The sequence below is a fragment of the Oncorhynchus mykiss genome, chromosome 14 (genome assembly GCF_057628025.1).
Source record: "Oncorhynchus mykiss isolate SJ-2025 chromosome 14, ASM5762802v1, whole genome shotgun sequence".
NCBI classification, from domain to species: domain Eukaryota; kingdom Metazoa; phylum Chordata; class Actinopteri; order Salmoniformes; family Salmonidae; genus Oncorhynchus; species Oncorhynchus mykiss.
Window position 1 is genome coordinate 22,542,037 of NC_143035.1, and position 18,881 is coordinate 22,560,917.

Sequence of the window (18,881 nt, forward strand, 5' to 3'; positions counted from 1 at the left end):
TTCCAAAGCACAATGATAATAAAGGACTGTATAACGGACCATTAACATCGACGAGGCTGTAGTGGAGCGGGTCGAAAGTTTCAACTATCATGGTTCAAACACACCAAGACAGTCGTGAAGAGGGCACAACAAACACCCTCCCCCGGGCCCTTATCGCCAAGCCTGTTTCTCCTTTCTGGGGAAGTTCCCATTGCTTGGAAGGCAGCCACGGTTCGTCCTTTATTTAAAGGGGGAGATCAAGCTGATCCTAACTGTTATAGGCCTATTTCTATTTTGCCCTGTTTATCAAAAGTGTTAAAACTTTTAAATAATCAAATGACTGGCATTCTTGATGTCTATAGTATTCTCTTGGGTATGCAATCTGGTTTCTGTTCAGGTTATGGATGTGTCATTGGGTTTACTTGATAGCTACCTACACAAATAGCTAGCTAGAACAAAGTGTTAATAAGATAAATTCATTAAAAAGATTAAAAGCAATACAAATAAGTTCTCCAGTTGCCCTTGATTCTAAGCCAATATTGTGCTGCTAGTTTTACTGACTTGGCCAAAGCTTTTGATACGGTAGACCATTCCATTCCTATGGGCCGGCGAAGGAGTATTGGTGTCTCTGAGGGGTCTTTGGGCTGGTTTGCTAACTACCTCTCTCTCAAAGAGTGCAGTGTAAAAAGTCAGAAAATCTGCTATCTCAGCCACTGCCTGTCACCAATGGAGTACCCCAAGGCTTGATCCTAGGCCCCATGCTCTTCTCAATTTACAACAACACAGCTCAGGCAGTAGGAAGCCCTCCCATGCAGATACAGTCTTACATTCAGCTGGCCCCTCACTGGATGTTGTGTTAAACGCTCTACAACAAAGCTTTCTTTGTGACCAACAAGCTTTCTCCTACATTTTACCTTGTTTTGAACACCTCCAAAACAAAGGTCATGTGGTGTGGTCAGAAGAATGCCCCTCTTCCCACAGGTGTTATTACTATCGCTGAGGGTTTAGAGCTTGAGGTAGTCACCTCATACAAGTACTTAGGAGTATGGCTAGACAGTGCACTGTCTTTCTCTCAGCACAAATCAAAGCTGCAGGCTAAAGTTACATCTAAACTTGGTGTCTTCTATCGTATTTGCTCCTCTTTCACCCCAGCTGCCTAACTAACCCTGATTCAGATGACCATCCTACCCATGCTAGATTACGGAGACATAATTTATCGATTGGCAGGTAAGGGTGCTCTCGAGCGGCTAGATGTTCTTTACCATTTGGCCATCAGATTTTCCACCAATGCTCCTTATAGGACACATCACTGCACTCTATACTCCTCTGTGAACTGGTCATCTCTGTATACCTGTTGCAAGACCCACTGGTTGATGCTTATTTATAAAACCCTCTTAGGCCTCACTCCCCCCTATCTGAGATATATACTGCAGCCCTCATCCTCCACATACAACACCCGTTCTGCCAGTCACATTCTGTTAAAAGTCCCCAAAGCACAAACATCCCCTCTTTTCAGTTCGCTGCAGCTAGTGACTGGAACAAGCTGCAACAAACACTCAAACTGGACAGTTTAATCTCAATCTCTTCATTCAAAGACTCAATCATGGACACTCACTGACAGTTGTGGCTGCATTGTGTGATGTATCGTTGTCTCTACCTTCTTGCCTTTTGTGCTGTTGTTTGTGCCAAATAATGTTTGGTGCTGCTACCATGTTGTATTGCTACCATGTTGTTGTTATGTTGCTACCATACTGTGTTGTCATGTGTTGCTGCCTTGCAATGTTGTCATCTTAGGTCTCTCTTTATGTAGTGTTGTCTCTCTTGTTGTGATGTGTCCTATATTTATATATATTTTTTTATATATATATCCCAGGCCCCGTCCCCCTTTTTGTATTTTGATAGGCCGTCATTGTAAATAAGAATTTGTTCTTAACTGACTTGCCTAGTTAAATAAAAATGTGTTTTGTACACTGCTGCTACTCGCTGTTTATTATCTATACATAGTTACTTCACCCCTACCTACATGTACAAATGACCTCAACTAACCTGTACCCCCGCACACTGACTCGGTACCGGTACCCCCTGTGTATAGCCTCGTTATTGTTATTTAATTATTTTTTTTATATATATATTTTTAACTGTTTACTAGTTTATTTGGTAAATGTTTTCTTAACTTGAACTGCACTGTTGGTTAAGTAAACATTTTACGGAATGGTCTATACTTGTTGTATTCTGTGCATGTGACAAATTAAGTTTGATTTGATTTATAAATGGCTATGCCACCTGCGCATATAACAACAATCTTTTTATTTATTTTTTATTTCACCTTTATTTAACCAGGTAGGCCAGTTGAGAACAAGTTCTCACTTACTACTGCGACCTGGCCAAGATCAAGCAAAGTAGTGCGACACAAACAACAGAGTTACACATGGGATAAACAAACATGCAGTCAATAACACAATAGAAAAATCTGTATATAGTGTGTGCAAATGAAGTAAGGAGGTAAGGCAATAAATAGGCCAATAGTGGTGAAGGAATTACAATTTACACTGGAGTAATATATGTGCAGATGAGGATGTGCAAGTAGAAATACTGGTGTGCAAAAGAGCAAAAAAACAAATATTGGGATGAGGTAGGTAGTTGGTTGGATGGGCTATTTACAGTTGGGCTGTGTACAGCTGCAGCGATTGGTAAACTGCTCTGACAGCTGAAGCTTAAAGTTTGTGAGGGAGATATGAGTCTCCAACTTCAGTGATTTTTGCAATTCATTCTAGTCATTGGCAGCAGAGAACTGTAAGGAAAGGTGGCCAAAGCAGGTGTTGGCTTTGGGGATGACCAGTGAAATATACCTGCTGGAGTGCGTGGAACGGGTGGGTGTTGCTATGGTGACCAGTGAGCTGAGATAAGGCGGGGCTTTACCTAGCAAAGACTTATAGATGACCTGAAGCCAGTGGGTTTGGTGACAAATATGTAGCAAGGACCAGCCAACGAGAGCATACAGGTCGCAGTGGTGGGTTGTAAATGGGGCTTTGGTGACAAAACGGATGGCACTGTGATAGACTGCATCCAATTTGTTGAGTAGAGTGTTGGGGGCTATTTTGTAAATGACATCGCCAAAGTCAAGGATCGGTAGGATAGTCAATTTTATGAGGGGATGTTTGGCAGCATGAGTGAAGGGGCTTTGTTGCAAAATAGGAAGCCGATTCTAGATGTCATTTTGGATTGGAGTTGCTTAATAATGTGAGTCTGGAAGGAGAGTTTACAGTCTAACCAGCACATAGGTATTTGTAGTTGTCCAGTTCATGTGTTCTATCTGCCTGGATGTGTTCACTGAGCCTGTCTCTCTTCTATGTGGACAACTTCTGCAAGGTCTGTATCAGCAGATACTGGAATACTACCAGTGTCCAGTATGTTAGAAAACATTTTCTGTTTGTCAATACTTTCATTTCTGAGATAGCTATTAATTTCAGGAAGTCAGTTGAGGTGAAAGCTATTAGTTGCTCAGACCATCACCCTACTGTGCCTGGAGAAGTGTTCTGTGATGTCCGCACTAGGACGAATCTCAAGGCCCTGAAGTCCTGTCTGGACAGTCTAAATTCTTTCTGTGAGACTCACCTGCAGCCGCATCAGATAGCCCCAGCCCTGAAGAGACTCAAACCGATCAACCCTGTGTAGACCATGGAAGACGGGATATGTAAGATAATGAGGCCATATATAATAATGAGGCCATATACAGTTGTGGCCAAAAGTTTTGAGAATGACAAATATACATTTTCACAAAGTGTGCAGGTGTCTTTAGATATTTTTGTCAGATGTTACTATGAAATACTGAAGTATAATTGCAAGTATTTCATAAGTGTCAAAGGCTTTTATTGACAATTACAGTGCCTTGCGAAAGTATTCGGCCCCCTTGAACTTTGCGACCTTTTGCCACATTTCAGGCTTCAAACATAAAGATATAAAACTGAATTTTTTTGTGAAGAATCAACAACAAGTGGGACACAATCATGAAGTGGAACGACATTTATTGGGTATTTCAAACTTTTTTAACAAATCAAAAACTGAAAAATTGGGCGTTCAAAATTATTCAGCCCCCTTAAGTTAATACTTTGTAGAGCCACCTTTTGCTGCGATTACAGCTGTAAGTCGCTTGGGGTATGTCTCTATCAGTTTTGCACATCGAGAGACAAAAGGTCGCAAAGTTCAAGGGGGCCGAATACTTTCGCAAGGCACTGTACATGATGTTGATGCAAAGAGTCAATATTTGCAGTGTTGAACCTTCTTTTTCAAGAACTCTGCAATCCACCCTGGCATGCTTTCAATTAATTTCTGGGCCACATTCTGATTAATGGCAGCCAATTCTTGCATAATCAAAGCTTGGAGTTTGTCAGAATTTGTGGGTATTTGTTTGTCCACCCGTCTCTTGAGGATTGACCACAAGTTCTCAATAGGATTAAGGTCTGGGGAGTTTCCTGGCCATGGACCCAAAATATCGATGTTTTGTTCCCCGAGCCACTTTGCCTTACGGGCAAGGTGCCCCATCATGCTGGAAAAGGCATTGTTCGTCACCAAACTCTTCCTGGATGGTTGGGAGAAGTTGCTCTCTGAGGATGTGTTGGTACCATTCTTTATTCATGGCTGTGTTCTTAGGCAAAATTGTGAGCAACCCCACACATGAATGGTCTCAGGATGCTTTACTGTTGGCATGACACAGGACTGATGGTAGCGCTGACCATGTATTCTCCGGACAAGCTTTTTTCCGGATGCCCCAAACAAAAAGAAAGGGGATTCATCAGAGAAAATGACTTTACCTCAGTCCTCAGCAGTCCAATCCCTGTACCTTTTGCAGAATATCAGTCTGTCCCTGATGTTTTTCCTGGAGAGAAGTGGCTTCTTTGCTGCCTTTCTTGACACCAGGCCATCCTCCAAAAGTCTTTGCCTCACTGTGCATGCAGATGCACTCACACCTGCCTGCTGCCATTTCTGAGCAAGCTCTGTATTGGTGGTGCCCCGATCCCACAGCTGAATCAACTTTAGGAGACAGTCCTGGCACTTGCTGGACTTTCTTGGGCGCCCTGAAGCCTTCACAACAATTGAACCGCTCTCCTTGAAGTTGTTGATGATCTGATAAATGGTTGATTTAGGTGCAATCTTAATGGCAGCAATATCCTTGCCTGTGAAGCCCTTTTTGTGCAAAGCAATGATGACTGCACATGTTTCCTTGCAGGTAACCATGGTTGACAGAGGAAGAACAATGATTCCAAGCACCACCCTCCTTTTGAAGTTTCCAGTCTGTTATTTGAACTCAATCAGCATGACAGAGTGATCTCCAGCCTTGTCCTCGTCAACACTCACACCTGTGTTAATGAGAGAATCACTGACATGATGTCAGCTGGTCCTTTTGTGGCAGGCCTGAAATGCGAGGGGTGCAGGTTAGTCGAGGTAATTTGTAGATCTAGGTATGGGTCGAAAGTTTCAACTATCATGGTCCAAACACACCAAGACAGTCGTGAAGAGGGCACAACAAACCCCCCCCAGGACGGGTACTCCAAGCATGCGCTGACCAACTAGCAAGTGTCTTCAGACATTTTCAACCTCTCCTTGTCTGAGTCTGTAATACCAACATGTTTCATGCAGACCACCATAGTTCCTGTGCCCAATAACACTAAGGTACCCTGTCTAAATGAATAGTGACCCGTGGCACTCACGTCTGTAGCCATGAAATGCATCAAGTTGACATAAATGTTTAAATGTAATATTTTAGTGTCTGTTCACACGGTAAAACACTACCCAAAAGAAGCCATTTCATTGGTAGTAGTTTGCGCAAGGTTGCAAATAAAACCATGAAAAGGCTTCCTTTGTGGCACAGTCTTTTATTTGTCACAAGCCGTGAGAGCGGGCCCTTAACCCTCCTCCGCCTCCTCTCTTCGGAGAACAACATTATTGCTCTTTATTTGGTCAAGGCCAAGCTTCAATCACAGGTATGTTCTCGCAATCGAGAAGCACACCTGCCTTTAAAATTAGCCTTTTAAAGCATTTTCCCTGATGTTCGAATAGCTGCAGTTTTCGTCACAAGTGTAAAATACCTTTAAAAGTCAAGTGCAGTAAGCTTGACGAAAATAGATCGTTAATGGAATCCTGGCCCATGTTAAAATACAGTTTAAAATAGATCTTTGATGGAATCCTAGTCCAAGTTACAAAAGTGTTTAAAATAGATATTTGACACAATCCTGGCCCAAATGACAGAGTTGAAATTATTTTCAATTATTATTACTTATTTATGTTTTGTATCATCATATATGATTTATATATGTAATCACCTCACATACGAAATGGTTCTACTTACATATTGCTGTCCTTATCACCAATATCCACATTCAATGCATCCTTTTTAACCAGTTTGCTGTAATAGACTCTTATGATGTCGTGGGGCTTATCCCTGCTCTTGTGGATTCCACAACAAATCTGTAAAACTTCATAGACAAGCAGTGGTGTCCCGTCATTCAGGGCAAAGCTCCACCTGTTTTGAGCCCTACATTTTGCCTGTTTTGCATGTTATTTTGGCATTAATATGTGTCCCATCTCAGTTTGCAAACAATGTAAAAATATATATATATCATTGAGTTAATAAAGGCGCATACAAACATGGTCGCTTTTGTTTTCTTGAGTAAGGCAGCTCCAAAATGCAGGTGCTTCAGCCTAGCTCAGTGCTTTCTGTGGTGGTGGAGCAAGCCTACAGAAAATACGGAGCGTTGCCCGTGATTGGCTCAGTGTTGTCACTCATGGGGACACTACGCCACCTCCAAGTCTAAGGGTAGAGCTCTAAAATTCTAGCCCCTTGGGTGCTGCCATAGTTACATTAGAAGTGCCCATCCAAGAAGGCTCAAGGTCATTGGACACAGATAAAATTACTTAAAATCACATATCTACAGTAGCTTTGATTGGACTGATCATGTCAATATCATACTTTCAAAATTTTTAAATTTTAGCTGGCAGTCATGTATCAAGTCGACAATCTGTCAAATAATTTGTAATCCTTGTCAAATGAATAGAAATAATGAAGAGAAATTATAGATAAAACATATCGGCTAACAGCAAGCATCGCAAAGCAATCATTAGCCTGCTATTCAGTGGAGTTGCTGTGTGGTCCCAAGTCTAAGAAACAGGCCTTCTTGGGCATGGTTTGTTACACTTTCCCCTCTTTTCGGGAAAGTTTGTCCCACGCTTCCCTGGGCATACTGTCCAATGGCCAAGATGGAAACGTCAATGATTTAAATTCTTCAAAATAAAGGATTTTTAAACAGGAGCTGTGTCTGGCCATGTAAATCTTACTCACAAAATAAAGGTGCATAACTGAGTTTACCCCTCCACTGCGTACATCAATGGTCATGACATTTCAGTTTCCATCGTCTCTGGTAATTAGTGAAATGCGCCGCATGGTCAATCTGTTGTCTGTATTGGCCGTGCAGCATTTATGGTGATGTGGCTTCATACTTCTTGTGCTTAGCGGAGCAGTGCAGAGATGGTGTGAAGTTAGTGTTTATACAGGACCTCCCGCCCTCACCTACCTGCAAATAATCATGTCAATGCGGAGCCCTCCGCATTGTTGCAAAATGTGAAGCTCACCGCGATGCAGTAAAGAGCTAAATGTGGCCTCTGCGTGCCTCCTGAGGCTCTTAGAAAGGGTTCGTCCAAAATGGCGCATTTTAACAGAGACCATTTCCATGGTGAGTCTCAAAAGACGCCATAATAGTCATTAGCATACCTTTTTGGTTAGCGCAAGTAACCCTGTGACAAGTCTGCTGCTCATAGTTTTTTGTTGTTGCCCTGTCCAATGAAAGCATCATGCCCCTATTAAGTCATAAAGATGTTGAAGCGGGGGCATGGTTTTAGATCAAAAGTCCTCTAAGAAGCTCGCATGAAGAAAAAAAGACTAACCTCCATATTTTTTTATTAGTGGACTGCCTGGTTTTAGCGACATATCTAACAGGGTTCCCATTTCTAAAATATTCCATGACTTTCCATATACCTTACAGAATGTACATGACAATGGACAAAAGCTCACTGGGCAATACAAGGTGGAAAAAGAACAGAATACATTTTTCTGATCATTTCATTTCCAAGGAGTGATCAATATGCAAAATTCCCTGACTATCCCTCTGGAATGCACATCAGAAAATTCCATGACTTTCCAAAAACAAATCCCTGACCTGTGCGAAACCCCGACTACACAAAAAATGAAAACAATACTATCTACAATCTATAAGTGGATAATAATGATGACTCATAGTATTTCAATATCATTAATAATATCCTGATTATTCACAACCTGATTAGTAAAATGCTGTGTCAGGATGAAAAGAACGCACCAAACACAAGTACAAGACATAAAAACTGACATGATATTTAATGAGAAATACACTAAACTGAAAAATTGTACAAATTGAAATAAAATAAAAAATTGCATTATTCTTATAATTTCTTGTACTTATTTTTTACATAGACTCTTCCATTCCATTATTCTCCATGATCATAATATTTCACAGCACAATCCCTCCTTGGATGTTCAGAAATTACATGACTGAAGTTGAGATGGTTTTCGAATGGCATGTTGGGCCTCTGTGGTTGAGTTGTGGGTTCTTCCGCCTGGTCGTCTTTCTTGGCCAATAGCAGCCTTTCCCTCCTAAGAGCCTACACCTCTAAATATGGGGTCTGCGGGGCATTGGACACATCTATCTGCCAATCTACGGGCTGGCTGGGGACACGCCCACACACAGGGTCTCCCTATCCTTCCACACACACACTAATATACAACAAGCACTATCAGTAATATGAGTTGGTGTTCTGTCCGGGTTGTGTATCTGGGGAAAAGAAAATAACACACCTGTTATCAACACACCTAAAATGACTGGAAATGGTGAAAATAGAATGTCACATTTAGTGATTTATTTTCTTGTTTGGTGCCTGATGAATGTGACCCTGGGGTTAGTACAAGGCTATAGCAGATCTCACTAAAGTACACTGACACAATGAGTCTCTTTCTTACTTGAGAGTTGTTGTTGGAGCTGCCTGACCAGTGCTGCGGTCTGCTGCTGCTGTTGAGTCTGCTGCATCTGAGTCTGCTGCATCCCCTGTCGTGGGAACTGACACACACACATATTTCGGTGGGTGAACGTACAGACTATAACTTCACATCATACCTAATTTGAGAGGAATGAACTAATAAAAAAAATACTGTGACCATGACTTGGGACTCATTGTCTCTTTCCAGTAGCACACATTTAGAAAAAAAGATGAGGCAAGAGAGGTCAGAGATTCAGAATCCGAAAACTTTAACCGATGTTTGAGACCATTGACAAGATTGTCCGTCCAAAAACACAACATTTAGGTCTTTGCGCATGTGCAACTCGTCCCAAAAATAATTGACTTGAGTTTAACTTTTAATGGAAAAAACAGACAATTTATAAGATACAAATTCCTATTAATGCATTTCTGTCTGGCTACGTCAGTCTTGTACTAGTGAATCTCATATCAGTACTCTGCGAGAGGGCCCCAACTGGCAATAAGGCAGGAGTTTCCTCTAGCCAGCTGTAATATGTTAGTTTCATGCTAATTACTTATACCCATGTTATTCCTATATCGATAAGGATAATATCTATTTTCGATATATCGTGCTGACCCAAACCTCTATCCAATAACGTGGCTGGTGCCAACCTAGAGGGGCATAGTTCACTAGCAATAGATCAAGGCGAGGTAGGGTTTGATTTTGGACTTGTGGGGTGTTCCAGAAAGCAGAGCCCTATACTACATACGTGGTTTAATGAGTTAGCGAGGTAACTTCGGACAACTCTGTGTTAGGGATAACCGGTACCATGAAAGTGGCTCACCTTTTATCCAGGTTCCCTTTATCTAATATTAGGTTTTGGTTGAAGATCTGATAACATTCAGTATCAAAAATATGCAGAAAATGTAAAAATCAGAAAGGGGGCAAATACTTTTTCTTGGTACTATATATGTATATATATGTATGCACAGTACCAGTCAAAAGTTTGGACACACCGACTCATTCAAGGGTTTTCCTTTAATTTACTATTAATAGCTATTAAAAACTATTAAAAACTATGAAATAACACATATGGAATCATGTAGTAAGCAAAAGTGTTAAATCAAAATATATGTTATATTTGAGATTCTTCAAAGTAGCCACCCTTCGCCTTGATGACAGCTTTGCACGCTCTTGGCATTCTCTCAACCAGCTTCATGAGGTAGTCATCTGGAATGCATTTCAATTAACAGGTGTGCCTTGTTCAATGTTTATTTGTGGAATTTCTTTCCTTCTTAATCCGTTTGAGCCAATCAGTTGTGTTGTGACATGGTAGGGGGGGTATACAGAAGACAGCCCTATTTGTCAAAAGGCCAGGTCCATATTATGGCAAGAACAGCTAAAGTAAGCAAAGAGAAATGACAGTTCATCATTACTTTAAGACAAGAAGGTCAGTCAAGAACTTTTAAAGTTCATTCAAGTTGCAAAAACCATCAAGCGCTATGATGAAACTGGCTCTCATGAGGACCGCCACAGGAAAGGAAGACCCAGAGTTACCTCTGCTGCAGAGGATAAGTTCATTAGAGTTACAAGCGTCAGAAATAGCAGTCCAAATAAATGCTTCACAGAGTTCAAGTAACAGACATCTCAACAGCAACTGTTCAGAGGAGATTGTGTGAATCAGGCCTTCATGGTCAAATTGCTGCAAAGAAACCACTACTAAAGAACACCAATATGAAGAAGAGACTTGCGTGGGCTGAGAAACACGAGCAATGGACTTTAGACCGGTGGAAATCTCTCAAATTTGAGATTTTTGGTTCCAACCGCTGTGTCTTTGTGAGACGCAGAGTAGGTGAACAGATGATCTCCACATGTGTGGTTCCCACCGTGAAGCATGGAGGTGGTGGTGTGATGGTGCTTTTCTGGTGACACTGTCAGTGATTTATTTACAATTCAAGGCACACTTAACCAGCATGGCTACCAGAGCATTCTGCAGTGATACACCAACCCATTTGGTTTGCGCTTAGTGGTACTATCATTTGTTTTTCAACAGGACAATGACCCAACACACCTCCAGGCTGAGTAAGGGCTATTTGACCAAGGAGAGTGATGAGTGTTGCATCAGATGACCTGGCCTCTACAATCACCCGACCTCAACCCAATTGAGATGGTTTGTGATGAGTTGGACCACAGAGCGAAGGAAAAACAGCCAACAAGTGCTCAGCTTATGTGGGGTGGGAACTCCTTCAAGACTGTTGGAAAAGCATTCCAGGTGAAGCTGGTTGAGAGAATGCCAAGAGTGTGCACAGCTGTCATCAAGGCAAACAGGGGCTACTTTGAAGAACCTAAAACATAAAATATGTTTGGATTTGTTCAACACTTTTGTGGTTACTACATGATTCCATATATGTTCTTTCATAGTTTTGAAGTCTTCACTATTATTCTACAATTCATGATTAGGTGTGTCCAAACTTTTGACTGGTACTGCACAAACATAGTATACACACACAAATTTGTACATATCATTTTCTGGTTCATTTTGAAAGATAAACTTGAATACACGTTGTTGGTTGTCAAGTCAATTATACCATGCTAATTTCAAGTCTATATATCTCAAAAAGATTAATTGAAATGTGAATATTTAGGACAGTTAGTTGGCTAATTGATCCGTCTTTTTGGAACCACCCCCGGGTAATTTGACAGCGTAACCCTCTAAGTGGAACGTACCATGGGTTGCTGCATGCCCAGGGCCTGGTTCTGAGCCTGGGTACCGGGGGGCTGGGCCGACGCTACCTGCTGTTGTTGTTGTTGCTGCTGCTGCTGCTGTTGTTGTTGTTGAACTTGTTGGGGCTGGACCTGTTGCTGCTGTTGAACCTGTTGCTGCTGCTGAACCTGTTGCTGCTGCTGAACCTGCTGCTGCTGCTGAACCTGCTGCTGCTGCTGAACCTGCTGCTGCTGCTGAGCCTGCTGCTGCTGCTGAGCCTGCTGCTGCTGCTGAGCCTGCTGCTGCTGCTGAGCCTGCTGCTGCTGCTGAGCCTGCTGCTGCTGTTGCTGAGCCTGCTGCTGCTGTTGTTGAGCCTGCTGCTGCTGTTGTTGTTGCTGAGCCTGCTGCTGCTGCTGTTGTTGTTGCTGAGCCTGCTGCTGGGCCTATAGGGCCAGGGACAAACACAGGAAAAGAGCAGGGTTAGACCATAGTACAACTATACAGGAATTCCAACACTGACTATGATGGTAGAGCAGCCGTGGGCTAATAACGGCCCATGGGATGTTATTAGGGTTGATTATTTTGGGTTGCAAAAAAACACTCCAGGCCTCTCGAACATCTAAAACTAGATAGAAAGTATGTATAAATGGGACCTATATTCTTTCAAATAACAGCCCTTTTTCTGGCCTGTAAATAGACTGAAGAACAAATTGGTCCCCGCCCAAAAATCTGTGTGGCCCTCAGTTGAATTTCAAAATCCCATGTGGCCCTAGAGCCAAACAAATTTGTCCACACCTGTGTTAGATCATCAGGTAAAGCATTGAATGAATGTTCAAGTGGTTATGTAGATGTATAGCACATTGAGTGGCAATAGCAGTACATGTGTTGTTGCAATAGTATTGACCCACTGTTCCATGTTGGTCTGTAGTGTTAGAGATTGTTAGTAGTATTTAGACAATTAGACATACTCTGAGTGCCTGCTGTCTGAGGTACTGCTGCTGTTGCTGCTGGGCTTGTTGCTGCTGGGCCTGCTGTTGCTGCTGCTGCTGCTCGGCCAGCATCTGGTTTGGTCTCATGCCCGGGTGGACCCCCATGTGGCTCAAGGGCTGCATGACGGGAGCTGGCTGGATGGACTGGTGGGGAAACCTGGAGATGGTGGAAGAGAGACAGATTCAGTGGACCGGTACATCATCAATGTTTCATAAATACACCACTATATCTTGAATAAGGTCACTATTGTCCAATAGTGCTACTGCATGGAACAAAGACGTGTTCTGTGACTGCACTGTCCAATGTTCCCACCTACCTCATTAAAGTAAATCAAGAGTCCAGTTTAAAGGTGGGACTGACTGATAACGCTGTATCCAGATACTAGGCAGTGATGCTAAATGTGACATATTTAAGGCCTTGATATGTGCAAGAAAAATGAGTGAAAAATGGAACCCCATGAACACAATATGAGCTAAAAGTAACCTAAATACCCTTAATAAATGGACAGTAGACAACCCTGTGCTATTGGAGAGTATTGTCCACACCCCCACCCCTCTGCAACTCCTCCCTCCTGCCCACCTTGGTGTGTTCTGCATGGTGTGTGAGTAGCCCGGTGCCTGCTGGTGAACATAACCGCTGGGCCTCTGCCTCAGAGAGTCCACCACGGCCGGGTTGGCCCCCGGGTGGCTGCCCTGGAAGCCCTGGTTCCCATACGATGGAGGGACTATACCACCCGCCTGAGAGGGGTGTGGCTGCATCCCAATGTGGGAGCCGTACGTGGTATATCCCTGGGAGATGTTCTGCACATGGAGAGAGGGAAACCAGAATGTTCATGAAAATAGGACCAATATGCAGGGAGGAGATGGGTAGAATACTGATGATCAGGAATAGAGGACACTGGCTTATACATGCAGTCAATTTCAGAGGTGGAGGAAATAAGAAAACAGGTTCTACGGATTCATCGGGAAAGAAAATCACATGAAATGTTGCTGAGAGTGTCTCATCTGAAAGACTTGCCTGGCTTGGCTGCATGGAGCTGTATTGTTGGTTAGGCGTCATCTGCCTCATCTGTGGTCCTATCATACTCTGGTTCTAAAAATTACAAGAGACAACAGTCATCCTCCGACATTCTCTAAAAGCAATGTGCTGCTTTTTACACCTGAAGGCCAACATTTTTTTCTCCACAGGGAGTGAATTCCAACTCAAACTTATCAACATGTCCTGCGTACAGCAAAAGCCAGGTTCAAGGTCCTATTCTGTGAGCATGTTAATAACACTTCTAGAAAACCCCTCAGGCACACTGTGGTAGATCCAGTCCAGAATAACCTCTGTACTCACTACTGTCCCCTTCCAGTGGAGTCTAGTTACTGCACACTCACCAGTCTGACCTGTAGCTGCTGGCGCAGAATCTGACCCTGCGGAATGTTGGGTTGGGGCTTGTAGCCCATCGGGTACTGCTTGTCCATGCCCATCATGCCTGGCATGCCACCTTGCATGCCGGGCATCATGCCTGGGTAGCTGGGCCGCGTGGGCATCATCTTGCCCATTTGAGGGTTCCGGGCTGGTCGGTACGGGGTGTCCAAACCAGGGCCTCCTGAAGGGGAAAAAGATGAGCGTTATAATGTCAAAATTCCAAATAGCTTCAACACAGTCCCGGGGGAACTACAAGGTTGCAGGGTTTTGCACCACCCCAGCATTAAAATCTAGTCCTGGGCTGGAACAAAACATGTCACATTCAAAGGTCATGAGAGGAATACAGGTTTCCAGAGTGTTTTGTTTCTTGATAGTAATGTAAAAACACACTAGTAATAAATACAACAGGGCATGTATTCATCAGTATCAGAGTAGGAGTGCTGACCAAAGATCAGGTACGCACCCCCGCTGTCCTTGTCATCTTATTCGTCATGATCTATAAGGCAAACCTGATCGTGGATCAGAACCCTGATTTTAGACAATGATAATGTTGGCACTGACCTGGAGGCAGAGGCTGGTTCTGGGCATACATGCCCATGGGCTGCTGGTTGTAGCCTATCCTGCTGTAGGGGTGGGCCTGCTGGCCCATGAGGGGGTCTGGGGGTATACACGTCCCATACGGCAGTCCACCCTGGGTACGGGTCACATAGTCCTGGAGAGAGGAGAAGACATGCATCTTCTATGAGACACGCTACTTGTATAGAACGGTAATATGTGGGCCTCGCGAGTGGCGCAGCAGTCTAAGGCACAGCATCGCAGTGCTAGAGGCATCACTACAGATCTGGGTTCGATACCGGGCTGTGTTGCTGCCAGCCACGAACCGGGAGACTCATAAGGCGGCGCACAATTGGCCCAGTGTCGTCCGAGTTAGGGGAGGGTTTGGCCTGCCGGGATGTCCTTGTCCCATCATGCTCTAGTGACTCCTGTGGCGGGCCGGGCAGATGCACACTGACACAGTCACCAGTTGTACGGTGTTTCCTCTGACACATTGGTGCGGCTGGCTTCCGGGTTAAGCGAGCAGTGTGTCAAGAAGCATTGCGGCTTGTCAGGTCGTGTTTCGGAGGACCCATGGGTCTCGACCTTCGCCTCTCCTGAGTCCGTAAGGGAGTTGCAACGATGGGATAAGACTGTAGCTACCAAATAGATATCATGAAATTGGCGAGAAGGAGGAGTAAAAAGAAAAAAAGGGGGGGCAAAAGACTGGTCATATGTGCAATAACATCATCCATCTTTTGGACCCTTTTGACGAGGGATTTGAAGGCCTCGTCAAGATGCCACGCACGAGTGCTTAAAGCTACGAGTAATTTTATATTTCTAGATCTTGCCTTCTGATAGGCTAGGTAGAATACATGACCTGTCCCAGTGTTGGACAGGACCTGTCCCAGTGTCTCACTAACTTCAGTCTTGTTGGACAGGACCTGTCCCAATGTCTCACTAACCTCAGTCTTGTTGGATAGGACCTGTCCCAATGTCTCACTAACCTCAGTCTTGTTGGACAGGACCTGTCGCAGTATCTCACTAACCTCAGTCTTGTTGGACAGGACCTGTCTCAGATTCTCACTAACCTCAGTCTTGTTGGACAGGACCTGTCTCAGTATCTCACTAACCTCAGTCTTGTTGGACAGGACCTGTCTCAGTATCTCACTAACCTCAGTCTTGTTGGACAGGACCTGTCCCAGTGTCTCACTAACCTCAGTCTTGTTGGACAGGACCTGTCCCAGTGTCTCACTAACCTCAGTCTTGTTGGACAGGACCTGTCGCAGTATCTCACTAACCCCAGTCTTGTTGGACAGGACCTGTCCCAATGTCTCACTAACCTCAGTCTTGTTGGACAGGACCTGTCGCAGTATCTCACAAACCTCAGTCTTGTTGGACAGGACCTGTCCCGGTGTCTCACTAACCTCAGTCTTGTTGGACAGGACCTGTCCCAATGTCTCACTAACCTCAGTCTTGTTGGTGGACGGTGTCTTCTTCTTCTTGGTCTTCTTCTTGGTTGAATCGGACGACACCGCAGGGACGCTCTTCTCCGGCTTCACTGGCTCTACCATCTTCTTCTCGGGTTCCTGGGGCGCGGGCGTGGGCGGCTCCTCATCCTCAGGGGGCAGGGGGAGGGGCTCCAGATAGTAACTGCGCGGCTTGGGCTTCAGGTGGGTGTGGTAGAGGAGGAAGCGCTGCTGTTCCTCGAACTTGGTCACCTTACGGTCCACGCGCACCGTTCCAAACCAGCCCCAGGAGAGAGGGGCCGAGTGCTTGAGGCCCTCGAACACATCCCACGGAGAGATCTTCTGCTTGGTCGACACTTGGAGACCCTGACGGTAAAGGAGGAAGATGGTTTTACATCGATAAAAATTCAATTAAAATTGCCACAAATATCTCCTGACAACTACGATATTGAGATGCAGGAAAATTAAGCAGACATGGGTTAAAATACTATATGTTTTCAGAAATGTTGAGCATTTGAAGGTGCCTGGACTGCATCTAGACAGAGTGTATGGTGTATTCCATTGGTTCCACTTCACCAGGCAATCTCAATCAAGTATTTTAACTAAAACCCAGGTCTGCTATTTAGAGAAGTTACTGAAGACATTCCTAGTGAACAGCTGAAAGACAAGATTTTATGAAGAACCGTGTGGGCCAAAAGTCAATCTCAATACTGGTGACAGAGAAACAGTAATATAGGCAACAATTGAGTTGACAATGCCTTCAAAGGATCAGAGCTCATAGTACTCTACCTCCTTCTCAAAGCCAGCGATCTTGTTTCCCTTGGTGTCAATAAGCGAGCCCTGTGGTTCACATGTGATGACATCACGGGTCTGCTTGGGCAGAGGGAGCAGCTGCCGCACCTTCTCCAGACTCTCTGACTGCCGGTCACCCAGCTCTTTCTGCAAATACACAACATTTGAGTTGTTGATACCTTTGAGCAGAGAACGAGACAAAAAGTATTTAATTGAAATGTTTCCTAGCATTTTTTTGAAAGTAGTTTGATTCAACTGAATTCTAGGTGAGTGGGGACCTCTTGTGGCGAGCACAGAGCATAACACCCTTCTATTGACTTCAATACATAAAATACAAATGGTGGAATACTCTGCTACATAGGACATACATTATTATATATTCCACATAACCACAAGTATGTGGACACCTGCGCATCAAGGATATCATTCCAAAATCATGGGCATTAATATGGAGTTGGTCTCTACTTTGATGCTATAACAGCCTCCACTCTTCTGAGATGGCTGTCCACTAGATATTGGAACATTGCTGCAGGGACTTGCTTCCATTCAGCCACAAGAGCATTAGTGAGGTTGGGCGATTAGGCCTGGCTCGCAGTCGGTGTACCAATTCATCCCAAAAGTGTTCAATGGGGTTGAGGTCAGGGCTCTGTGTAAGCCAGTCAAGTTCTTCCACACCGATCTCAACAAACCATTTCTGTATGGACCTCGCTTTGTGCATGGGGGCATTGTCATGCTGAAACAGGAAAGGGCCTTCTCCAAACTGTTGCCTCAAAAGTTGGAAGCACAGAATCATCTAGAATGTCATTGTATGCTGTAGCAATAAAATGTCCCTTCACTGCAACTAAGGGGCCGAACCCAAACCATGAAAAGCAGCCCCAGACCATTAATCCTCCTCCACCAAACTTTACAGTTGGCACTATGCATTGGGCAGGTAGTGTTCTCCTGGCATCCGCCACACACAGATTCGTCCGTCGTACTGCCAGATGGCATTGCTCATGGTGATCGTAGGCTTGTGTGCGGCTGCTTGGCCATGAAAACCCATTTCATGAAGCTCCCGACTAACAATTATTGTTGTTGAAAGTCAGAGCACTTCAGTAAGGCCATTCTACATCAATGTTTATCTATGGAGATTTCATGGCTGTGTGCTCGATTTTATACAGCAAAGGTGTGGCTGAAATAGCCGAATCAACTAATTTGAAGGGGTGTCCACATACTTTTGTATATATAGTGTACATCCAGTGTGATGTGTGTGATCTTACCCGGAGCTTCTTGACCAGGTTCATATAAGCCCTCTTGTTCTCCTCCATGCTGCCCTGAGAGATGCTAGACATGTCAGCAGCCAGTGTGCCATTAATTAGCACACTCAGCATGTCCAGTACCGTGGTGAAGAGCTCACTGAGCGAGAGAGAGAGAGAAAGAGAGAGAACAGGGGGGAGCGAGCGAGCAGGAGGGAGGTAGGGAGAGAGAGAGAGCAAGCGGGAGGTGGAAGAGAGAGAGGGAAGGGGGGAAATTATACAGTGATGCATTACACGGTGACATTACAATAACAACAAATGAACACATGAAGTTTAAAATGTGTGAGCAGTTGTGTTGTGACTTACTTGTTGGACTGCATGTCCACTGTACCGCTGCTAATGATGTCGAGGAGTAGCACGGCCCACTCCGTGGTCTGCTGTGTACTGCGTTGTACCGTGTCAAACATCCCACCCACCTGGACAGCAAAGATAACACATCCAATTTCTTTTTAGTATGCATGAAAGCTCAAAGGGCGACAGTTAAAAAAAAACAACATTATAATAATTTGATCTCTATGTAGTTTAAATGGATAAAACAACAGTGTTCTGTAGCAGTAAGTAAATGGGTTTCATCCGATTAAAGACGTACTTTCTGTTAAGTTCATGTTTTAAGTATCCCTATATTTCTGTTATTACGGTGCTATCACTCTGTTATTAGTAAG

At 44.0% G+C, this 18,881-nt stretch overlaps 1 protein-coding gene across 1 annotated transcript in view; it reads right to left on the bottom strand.

Annotated features, from left to right (window-relative positions):
* Nucleotides 1–8,367: 8,367 nt before the first annotated feature.
* med12 (mediator complex subunit 12) overlaps nt 8,368–18,881 on the bottom strand; it is a 46,060-nt gene continuing 35,546 nt past the window's right edge. The window contains exons 33-44 of the mRNA XM_036943148.2: nt 18,526–18,635; nt 18,184–18,319; nt 16,922–17,071; nt 16,133–16,498; nt 14,691–14,841; nt 14,096–14,310; nt 13,734–13,808; nt 13,296–13,516; nt 12,695–12,872; nt 11,750–12,169; nt 9,026–9,122; nt 8,368–8,840 (exon numbers count right to left, since the gene is read on the bottom strand). Of these exons, the coding sequence (XP_036799043.1) occupies nt 8,803–8,840; nt 9,026–9,122; nt 11,750–12,169; nt 12,695–12,872; nt 13,296–13,516; nt 13,734–13,808; nt 14,096–14,310; nt 14,691–14,841; nt 16,133–16,498; nt 16,922–17,071; nt 18,184–18,319; nt 18,526–18,635 (2,157 nt within the window). The 3' untranslated portion in view covers nt 8,368–8,802. The remainder of the gene's footprint in view (nt 8,841–9,025; nt 9,123–11,749; nt 12,170–12,694; nt 12,873–13,295; nt 13,517–13,733; nt 13,809–14,095; nt 14,311–14,690; nt 14,842–16,132; nt 16,499–16,921; nt 17,072–18,183; nt 18,320–18,525; nt 18,636–18,881) is intronic.